General features: G+C 46.5%; 1 protein-coding gene across 1 annotated transcript; it reads left to right on the forward strand.

Annotated features, from left to right (window-relative positions):
• Positions 1–2,748: 2,748 nt before the first annotated feature.
• On the forward strand, positions 2,749–8,145 carry P2RY1 (purinergic receptor P2Y1). Its single transcript, XM_060242363.1, has 2 exons — positions 2,749–2,847; positions 4,700–8,145. Exon 2 carries the CDS (start codon positions 4,753–4,755, stop codon positions 5,842–5,844), a length of 1,092 nt encoding a protein of 363 aa, XP_060098346.1. The 5' UTR covers positions 2,749–2,847; positions 4,700–4,752; the 3' UTR covers positions 5,845–8,145.
• Positions 8,146–11,046: the final 2,901 nt, after the last annotated feature.

An 11,046-nucleotide genomic window follows, 5' to 3' on the forward strand; every position in this document is an offset into this window, starting at 1 on the left:
CATAAATTCAACGATTATCTGTATGATAGGCGTTTGACGATAGCCACGGACCATAAGCCACTACTGGGCCTCCTCGCCCCAGACCGCCAGATGCCGCAAATTCTGTCACAGCGTATCCTGCGGTGGAATCAGTTCCTCAATTCATACACATATGCCCTGGTCCACCGCCCTGGCAAAGCTATGGGACACGCTGACGCCCTCAGCCACTGCTCTCTATGGACCCAGCCCCAGCCCCGGCCCACCATGTGATGCTGATAGAGACTCTACTGGAGAGGCCCCTCCACACTGCCGAGGTAGCTAAGGCCATGGGTAGAGACCGCATCCTTGCCCGTGTTTTAGACTGGGTGGGAAGGGGATGGCCTGCGGGCAAACAGGACGCAGAATTCAGGGCGTTCGCATCACGCAGAGAAGAACTGTCCATGCACAAGGGGTGCCTTCTCTGGGGAAGCAGGGTGGTGGTTCCCCCCCCCCCCATTGCGGAAATAAGTGCTTGAAGCCCTACACGAAACACGTCTGGGAATAGTGCGCATGAAGGCCCTGGCACGTAGTTACGTATGGTGGCCGGGAATGGACAAAGAAATTGAAGGATGGGTTTGAAGGTGCCAACCCTGCCAAGAGTCCCAGCCTGATCTGCCCAGTGCCCCTGTTCACCGCTGGGAGTCCAATAGAAGGCAGTGGTCCCGGTCACACCTAGACTTTGCGGGGCCATACCAGGGCCAAATATTCTTTATTCTTGTAGATTCATACACCAAGTGGTTGGAAGTTATTCCCGTAGCTTCAACGTCCAATGCGGCGGCAGTCAGAGCCTTGCGGAGGGTCTTTTGCATGCATGGGATTTCTGATACCCTCGTCATGGACAATGGGACCGCTTTTACCTCCCGGGAATTCCGGGAGTTCTTGAACAGATACCTCATACAGCACATTTGATCCGCCCCCTTCCAGCCAGCCACCAACGGCCAAGCAGAGCGCATGGTGCGCACCACTAAAGAGGCCCTGTGTCGTATTGTACAGGGAGATTGGGACCACCACCTGGCAGCCTTCCTATTTGATAACAGAATCACCCCCAACCCCGTCACCGGGTTAAGCCCTGCCGAGTTACTAATGGGGAGGAAGTTGATCACAAGGCTAGGCAGGTTGCATCCTGACCGGGCCACGGGCCTCCGCAGTTCCCCCGAAATCAGGGAAGCCACTAGGGGGTTCTTTCCAGGGGGTTCGGTGTATGCTAAGAACTTTGCAAGCAGCCCGGAGGGGGGGCAGATCCTAAGGAGGCATATCGACCAGCTGCACTGCTGCACTCTGCCGGAGAAACCAACAGCAATCAGGGGAGTGGGGAGAACTGACAACAACACCCCCGGAAGCTACCCAGCACATGCCGGCCGCACCGACTATACGGGCCGAAGAGCACCACAGCGGTGGGAGTGACCCCCCCGGAGAGGGGATTCTGGAAGAACAACAAGCGGTGGACAGTCCTCTTCCGGCGTCACTCCAACACGAGGAGCCAGCCACGGTGGCCACTCCAACTCCCCAAATAACCCCGAGGTCGACCAGGGAACGCAGGGCGCCAGCCTACTTGAAAGACTTTGTGTCCTGAACTAAGGGGGGGGGAGTGTTATGTCTTGCATTTCAGTCTTGATGTTACAACACAGCGAACGCTACAGAGGCAACCAGTGGAAGCCCACTGGTCCCCGGATGTAGCTCGCTAATATGACCCGCCAATCAAGATCTGTGGCGGGAAGTTTAACTGGCTAGGATTGGCCCTGGCCAGACGGAGGGTTGCTTCAGGGTATGTATATAACCGAGGCCCGGCTGCGTTTCCTTCTTTTTGTGATGTATTCACCAATAAAGTATGTTGCCTTCAACAGGGCTCATCACTCAGTACATTACAAAAGGGGAGGGGGGGAATGACAGTTTTTCCATTTCCAACCAGGATACTTTGTTTTCACAGGTAACACTTGGAGACTTTCTCCTGATCTTCTTACCAAGGTGAGAAAGAACTGGTTTAACGTCTGTGGGACAGAAAGAGGAAGCTATTTCCAAACAGCGCGTAGTCTCTGGCCCAACGTTGGTTTAATATTGCAATTACAGCGATGGAAAACGAAACAAAACCTAATCGTTGTCTAGTCTTACGAGAGAACCAACCCCACAAGCCCCACCGGCTCCGAAGCACTTTTCCCGCCCTCGCGGCATGAACGACCTCTCTCATTGCACTCTACTCGGAAAGAGGCGGGAAGAGCGGGCCAGACTCCAGCGGGGGCAGCCCTTCGCACGTGCTCCGAGGCGCCGTCGCCTTCGTTTCTTCACTTCGAGGCTGCCTCAACCTCGGCAACGTCCCCCGGGGGGAACCTCGGGAAGAAGAACTTCTTGCCCCTTCCGACTCCCCCGGCAACAACTTGGCTGTCTGGAGGGCGCCAGAGGAAGCCGCGTGAGAAAACGGCGTCGCCTTCCGCGGTGGAGCCGAGGGAAGAAGGCGGCGCTGGGCAGGGCGAAGGAGGCGGGAGCCGGGGAGCCGCTCCCGTCTGCGCCGCTTCCTAAGGGAGGCTGCTGCTGCTCTGCTCCCGCCTCCTTTGCTCCCTCCCTCGGCTCACTCGCACTCCCTCGCCCGCCTGCGTGCAGCCGCGCAAGCCAGCGCGCACGCACTTCGCCAGTGTGGGAATGTGGCCGCCGCCGCCGGCGAGCGGAGCTCCGCGCTCGAGGGGGCTTTGACAGGGGCACATGCTCCCCGCCGCCTCGCCCTCTGCCGCCTCGTCGGTCGGGAGCCGCCGGGAAAACGCCGCGGCATGGAGGAGCCGCCGGCAAGAGCGCGCTGTCGTGCCAGCCATCCCCGGGCGGGCTGAGGCGCCCCACAAGGTAAGCCTTGCCCGAGAAAGTTGCTCGCTCGCCAGGCGGAAAGAGGAGCGGCAGTCGGGCTGGCGGAGTGAATTGGGCCGGGGAAAGGACGAGCGCCTTGTCCTTTGGGAGGAGGTGCCCCTCGGTCGCTTGCTTGCCTCGCTCGCCCGGGACGGCGGCTGAGCTGAGCCCTGACCTCTCCCCCGTGGCGTTCCTGACCCAGGAGCCTCAAGCCCGCTGCCGAGGGGGCCAAGGAGACATGCAGGAGCACGTGACACAATAAGAATAAGAATAATACATTTCTGCTTGAAAACCCCGAACACGAAGCAAACATTCCTGTCCGCTCGCAAGGTGAGGAATGAGGTTCTTCGAGAGCCTCGATGCTGAATCTATATATTTACACGGAAGTAAAACCTCATTGGCTTAAGTGGAATTGCACGCCCAAGTAAGCGTGCAAAGGGACTGCCGTCAAGCGGAGGCTTGAAAGGAGCTGACAGAAGAATTTTAAAAGAGGCTAATTATTCATTGAGAAAGGAGAGGCATTCTGCACATGCCCAGGGGCGACCCGGGATGGATGATTACTGCGCTTGTTCCACGGTTGAGCTGTTTCCGCGGATGAACTTTAATTAAGACCTGCATGTAGCATGCGGAGAAGCGTGTGGGAGGGGAGGGGCGCGCTTGCGAGTCCTGATAACCTTGTCCAGGGTCGCTGCCCTTCGGCTGCAGATCGGCTGCGAGTTTGTTTTTGTTTTTTAAATTATTGTTATTTTGGATAGAACACTGGGACTGGTGAAGTGGATTGCTGTGGGAGGGTTCTGCATGGGCAGATCAGACTCTATCAAGGACATGTACAAGGAAACAACCCTGAAGTGTGTGTCGCTTTGCTGCTTGCGTGGACAGCTCAATGCATTCCTCGCCTCATTCATTTTCTCCCTTTGCATTCCTTTCACCACCACCCCCTTAAGCTCTTCTCTTTCCTCCCACTCATGTTGTCCTTTATCTATTTTCTAAATATGGCCACTTTCTCTTGGCCTCTGCTTTTCAGTTTTAGAATGTAATTCAGACCTGTATGGAAGTTTTTGCAACCCGCACCCCCCCCCCATGAAGTAAGGATTTTTAACCTCGATTCTTGGCTTTTAGCAAGAGCTCCTGCCTCTCCCACCTCCCTATTCATTCCATTGCTTCTCTTTCAGCCCCCCACATTTTGATCCCTCCATCCCTTCTTTATTTTGGGTCTTCTTGGCTGATGGCAGTGAGTTATCAAGCCCTTTGAAGAGCACTGGGGGCTCCCTCTCTCCAGAGAACTGGCAGCATCTCCAGGTGGAGGTGACTGTTTCCCGGCTGCCTGCCTGATGTGTAAGATTCCAGCTGAGGATTCAGGTTGTTGCCTTGGTAAATTGGGGAAATCACAACACTAGACTGCTTTGAAGCTGGGCGAGGCAGGGGGATTTCCATGTATAAAGCTCAACAAAGATGCACATGATTGTTATCCTACCAGTCTGCTCTTCAAAGTTTGGAGCCTTCTTTCAATTTGAGTAGTTCTCCCACTGGCCGACCAAGTTGGAAGACAGCTCCTTCCAAGAAGGCTTCAAGTTATGCTGAGCAGAGTGACTAGATACAGGACAATATTTGGTAAGTACAAATGTATCAGGGCCTGTTTTCAGAACCATTGACATGTGGGTAGTGGGCAGTTCGATTTGGGAACATTGCCATCATACCAAACAAGTGACAGGGGTTTCACCAATGAATGACCATGTGGCAGGGGGAAAGAACCCATGTATGTGGTTCTTCTTTGAAAACAAATGTTATAAAAGGTGGGTTATTTGCTTTTTAAAAAAAATTGTTGCAGCCTATTTTTTTTTTTCCTTGTCAGAGACACTTGATGATACTAGACCTCTAGATCTATGTGACTTGGCTGGAGAAACCATGGCTGAAGTCGTCTGGTCAGCTGTTCTGAATGTGACTGAGACTCACTTACAGACTGGCAGTGGATGGACCTCAGGCAACGCCACCAGCAGGTGCACGCTGACCAAAACTGGTTTCCAGTTCTATTACCTTCCTGCTGTCTACATCGTAGTCTTCATTACAGGATTCCTGGGCAACAGTGTGGCAATTTGGATGTTTATCTTCCACATGAGGCCTTGGAGTGGCATCTCAGTTTACATGTTCAACCTGGCACTGGCTGACTTCTTGTACGTCCTGACTCTTCCTGCACTGATCTTCTATTATTTCAATGAAACGGACTGGATCTTGGGAGACTTCATGTGCAAGCTGCAGAGGTTCATCTTCCATGTCAACCTCTATGGAAGCATCTTGTTTCTCACCTGCATCAGCGTCCACAGGTACACAGGTGTGGTATATCCCTTAAAATCGCTGGGGAAACTAAAAAAGAAGAATGCTGTTTATATCAGCACTCTAGTCTGGGTTATTGTGGTGGCTGGTATTTCTCCTATCTTGTTTTACTCTGGGACCGGGGAAAGGAAAAACAAGACTATGACTTGTTATGACACAACGCAAGATGACTACCTGAGAAGCTACTTCATTTATAGCATGTGTACCACTGTCTTCTTGTTCTGTATCCCATTCATCCTCATCCTGGGTTGCTATGGATTAATAGTGAAAGCGCTGATTTACAAAGACTTAGACAATTCTCCGCTGAGGAGGAAATCGATCTATCTGGTTATTATAGTATTGGCTGTTTTTGCTGTGTCTTACCTTCCTTTTCATGTGATGAAGAACTTGAATCTACGAGCCAGGCTAGATTTTCAGACTCCCGAAATGTGTGCCTTCAACAACAGGGTTTATGCCACTTACCAAGTAACTCGGGGACTCGCTAGCCTCAACAGCTGTGTGGATCCTATTCTGTATTTCTTGGCAGGAGACACCTTCCGAAGAAGGCTCTCCAGGGCAACCAGGAAGGCCTCAAGACGCAGTGAGCTCAACGTGCAGTCCAAAAGCGAGGATATGACTCTCAATATTTTAGCTGAGTATAAACAGAATGGAGACACCAGCTTGTGAATTTAAAAAAAGGGGGGGGGGGACAGATTTGCAAGCAACGGTGCTCTCCCTCCCTAAACTTACACACTCACCTTCATTTTTAATCCCTTGTCAAACTCTTAATTTCATGCATTTTCAAGAAACACATAAGGCAGACAACGCTTGTTTTTTTGATTGGTTGTTTTTAAAACATGCTCTGTGACCCTAGGAAGAGCTTGAGCAAAAGTAAGTGTGAAAGCTAAAAACAAAAAAAACCAAAACCCAAAACAGTATGGAAATTTTCAGTTTGTACCCCTTACAGGTTTTAAAGATTGGAAAGACTAGTAGTACAAACAATTCAGTAAGGCTACCCACCCACCTCAGTGCCATTCAGCAGGAATGTGGCTAATCTACCCTTTTGTTAAAAAATTTTTTGACTTACAGTATCAGGAGTGTCTTTCGAAGATCAAACATTTATGTAGGGTCTTAGTCCATGCTGCTGCTGCCAGATCTGGCTGTGGCCCCAGGTAGGAGAAGGATATTGCAGGTCCTTTCTCTGAATTTTGACCTTTCATTTGGAAAAAAACCCAGCAACAAAATAAAACAAAAAACCCTCTAGCCTTTTCAGTTACAGAGGAACCAGGAGAAAAAGGTGAGCTATATTCCACCCATCTGCTCAGTAAGAAGTAAGCCTGCTCTGAATTGTTCAGTCCTTTATAAACGTTGATCTAATAATTAAGCAATTTAACCTCCATTAGGCATCTTGAATTTATTGTTTCATATTGACTTAAGTTGGCCTCCAACCCTTCTCCACTGTACTTGTATGTTTCCTTCTCACAAAATTTCTAGCTGTGGATTTGTGTTTCTCGGTCTCTCTCAAACACTTTGGAAAGAATACTAAGGGCAAGTCCTATGGATTACTTGTCTGTGATTCTATTATGGGATTTTTAAAAACATGTTGCAGCTAGTGATGCAGCTTTATGTAGAAGGCCAGAATGGGTAGAAGGGCTTTTCCACCTTTTTTTTAACCCTAGCATTTGTAGAAAGCCCAGCAAGGGTAAAAGCTACCAAGGAAGGGCATTTTCAATAGAAAAACAAATCATAAAAAGGAAGTTAAGAACCCCCAGACATCCCATGCTGATCTCCCATTTAAAACTGCAACTGGGGGGGACACATCCCCCAAAAGAATCACACAACCACACATAGCAGGTAGTTTCCCCCTAAGAAGAAGGTTATGAATTATTAAAATCTGTTGATAGGGTTTCTTTGAGATTCCAGCAGCTTGCTCTGTTTGCGCAGGTAACATTTTCCCACTACCTCTTGAGTTTATGGGCAAAGCCATCTGGCCATGTAGTGTTATTGAGAAAAGCTTGGGGTACTGTGGTCCCCCAGCCTGTGATATGATGGTGGTGTGCACCATGAACTAGAATTCAGTTGGAAGCATTTGTTGGGAAGCATCAGGAAAACAGTACCACATTATATATGTTGGCTGATGCAGCAACCAGCTTCTCACAGATTGTGGCCATTTCATTTGGGCTTTTTGCAGACTTTTTCCATGGCCACTATGTTTGTGCTTGGCCTTTGCGTTTCAGTGGTACCATCTCTATATTGTTCTTCACTGAAGATGTTAAGTTATGAAAAAGAACTAGTTTTACAAAAAAAGTTGGCACCACCTGTTTATTTTCTGAAACCTGCTGGACCATGCTACTCCTATAATTTGTTAGTTAATTTAGGGAGCATTCCTAAGTATGTCTACTGAGATGTAAGCTCCATTTTAGTGAAGCTTCCTTCCAGAAAAGTATATTTAGAATTTTAGCCTTAGTCAACTGTGTCGTTACCTCTGTGGCTTATTGTTTAACTTAGGAATGGGGAACACATTTCATTGGCATATTTTTGTTAACATAAAATATGCATTTGATTCACTCATTTTAATGCATGAATAACCTTTATTTATTTTTTAAATTTGTGACGGTTGCTAGTTTCCAGGCAAGGCATTACCATCATTACAGTCTAGTGTATTTTCAGCATAGGAACAATAAATCACTGTTAATTTTTAGTTTGGGGGGAACTGCCACATCTAACCAGGTGGCCAATATCTTTGTAAGGGGATTTTCACTTTCTGCCCCACCTGTGGGGTATGCCTGCCCCACCTTAATGTCCCTGGATTACCATGTTCAATTGGATGGGGTGTATACATGTGCAATTGCTTTTATGTACAACAAAATACTTTGATTTTGTCCCATCTCCCCACTCTCTCAAGACTGGTCAATCAGCTGCATGGTTTGACCATACATGCTCTGGATTTTGTACTTGAATAAACCTTATTTGTACCTTTCACTCACACACGGATGTCTAAGAATATTCAAGTGGCACAGGTATGCTGTTAGGCTGGACAAGAAGTCACATCTTTGAATGTTGTTAGCCGCCCTGAGCCTGCCTAGGCGGGGAGGGCGGGATACAAATAAAATTTAATAATAATAATAATAACATCTTACTCTTCTCCCCTTAGAGGAGATTATTACCTACATACAGCCTAAAATAATACAAACTCCCAGTCCATGAACTAGCAAATATATATTTGCAGTAAGGACTCAACCACAGTTTGGAGACTAAAGAATGTCTTAATTAAATTTTACTTACGGAGCAATCTTGTGCAGAATTATTCCAGTCTAAGCTCACTGACAGCAGTGGGTTTAAACTGGAGTGACTCCATAGCATAGCATACGATTGCAAATATACCCAAATCTATCTGGAAAATCTTCTGCTCTAGAAAACAGTACTTTGAATTATTATAAATTCTTTGTCTACAAAATGAGAAAGACTTGTAATCCTATAAATGGCTTTGACAAATCCTCACGAAAGTTCCTGCTTTTACAGGAGGGATAAAAATAAACTATTTACATCTTGCTTATTAATTTCCGAAGGCTGAATATGACTGGAAAGAGAATTGCTCTGAATCACTCTTGACAAAACTACAAATCAGCTTAAACTCATAAGTGCATATCTACTGAACCTGCACAATCTATTTATTTAACTTATTTATTGGAGAATGCAGTGTCAATTCTGTAAGTGCTGCCATAGGTATTCATGTTGCTTCTTGAATCTGCAATTGCTGATATTGAACTTTGGTATAATGCAATACTTAATTTAAAAGCTCTTGTTCTCTATCAACTTCTCCTTTTAAAAAAAACACTCTAAATTATAGCAATAGAAAGTTACTGTTCAATGTTGACCTGCATGTAGATGAAGCTATTAACAAGCAATTTGATGGCATTTGAAAATGCCAAGAAAATTTAGAGCCAAGGTGAGGGATTGGCAGTTTCACTTTTAATTAACCCCTTGTGACAAGAAGTTCATATTAACACTCAGTGGCAGTGCCAGAGGAATGTGAAGAAGCCTTCCATGTAAATGAGAACCATGTAACCCTGAACAGTTCTCGCGAACCAAATTTAACTGAGGCATGTGCTGCTGAGCATGGCAATTGAATTAAGGGCAGAATGGTGTAGTGGATTCCCTCTTCCCCCACCTCTAAAACAATTTGCTTTTACATGCAGCTAGCTTTCACATCATTCCTACCTTTCTCCCCCTTTCTTGACGCAATTAATTGAAGGTGAGGAGGGAGGTAAATATTTCTGAAATCATGATGTGCTTATTTCCCATACACATAAACAAATGTGTTTGTGCACCATCAGTGTTCTATAGTATAAGCAGCCTTTTATTTATCCAGTTGTGTTGTAATTCTGCAAGAGTGATCCTCGTATGGAAATATGTCCTGCATACATCACTAGGATTGTGATGCATTCTAGATCTCCATCCCCCCATTCTAGATCTCCCCACCTGAGTGTTGTGTGCAACAAGCATAATACGCTATTCAGTTTGAAAGTGTTCAATCACTTATTTGGGGTAAGGGGAGTGATTTGAGGTTTCCTCTGTCCTCAGGAAAGATCTGTAAAATTTACAGGACTGTTTGGGCAGCAGATAAATAATGGGAGATGCTCCTGCCCAGTATCATAGATATATAAGTGCTGTACACGAAGGTCTACCAACTGGGGGCACTTCCTTTAAATTCCACGGAGCTTACAATATCTGTGGCCGTGTTGTACCATGATGGCTTAGCTTACTCTGCAGATCAACTATGATATGGAAAGCAGAGAATGGAATGTATCTTTCATAGGACTGCTACTGGCTTATCTAGGAACATGCTATCTTTCACCTGAGCACCTTTCCCTTTGCAATGTTAGAAATGGTTTCTGAAATCCCAATAAGTTTTAGAAGAAGGTTCTGATTATGTGGAAGAGAGTAAGAAAAGCAATATCCAGTCATGTCTCCCCTTTCCTCAAATAAAACCAGAGCATGGTTGGCTGGGTCTTTAAGTCCCCTACTGAAATGGTGCAAAGAGGGTCTAAACGAAGACTCTGTTCTCCCATTTAATATTTTTCACAGGTGCATATCCATTTCATGTATCAAGGTCCCAGAATCAGTTTTTGTAGCAGCAACCAGTTGTCAGAGATTTTGGGGGATTATTTATTAATAATAATTTCTATAGCTCTTCTGGGTGCTTTGTGGTTCTTACCTCACTTCTCTTCACAAGTATCAGAGGTGGGTTGGTTTTCCTCAAGGCTCCAGAGCAATGTTCAGCTCAGCAAGGACAAACAGTAAGCAGCCTAGTTTCAAATCTCAAATGGTTCTTACAGACTAAGATATCCCCATGTTTCTTAAAGCAAGGGATCACGTTACCCCACGTCAATGCCATCTGTCTGATGTGCCCAGTTTTAAAGGCTATCCTGACATCCAGTCTCTTCTGGTCAAATAGCAATTGAATGAAGTCAAAGACTGTCCGGATCACTTACATTAACAGCAGGATTCCCTAGACTTAAACCTTCCCCGACAGATGCTTGTTATGTCTCTTCCTGGCACTTCTAGGAAGTAAAGTTCTAATACTTTTTTACAGCATTCAGCCAAACAATCTGGAATGTTTTCCCATCCCCAGTCTTGAAATTGCCACCCTAAGCAGAAGTTGAAAAGCTGTGCTAAAATTAAGGCCACTTTTATGCTTTGATATCAATCCTACATGCCTGTAACCCTATGCTATACAGTGTGAATTCAAAAGCAGATCACACTATTAATGGTACATTTCTTTTGTGCTTGGATTTCAGTCTTACATGCCTCAGATGGGCTTCTGTGATGAGAGCATGATGCTCAAATGCAATTCTTGAGAGCGTCATGCTGAAATTGAAAACCAAA

This window comes from Heteronotia binoei, chromosome 6 (genome assembly GCF_032191835.1).
Source record: "Heteronotia binoei isolate CCM8104 ecotype False Entrance Well chromosome 6, APGP_CSIRO_Hbin_v1, whole genome shotgun sequence".
Taxonomy (NCBI): Eukaryota; Metazoa; Chordata; class Lepidosauria; order Squamata; family Gekkonidae; genus Heteronotia; species Heteronotia binoei.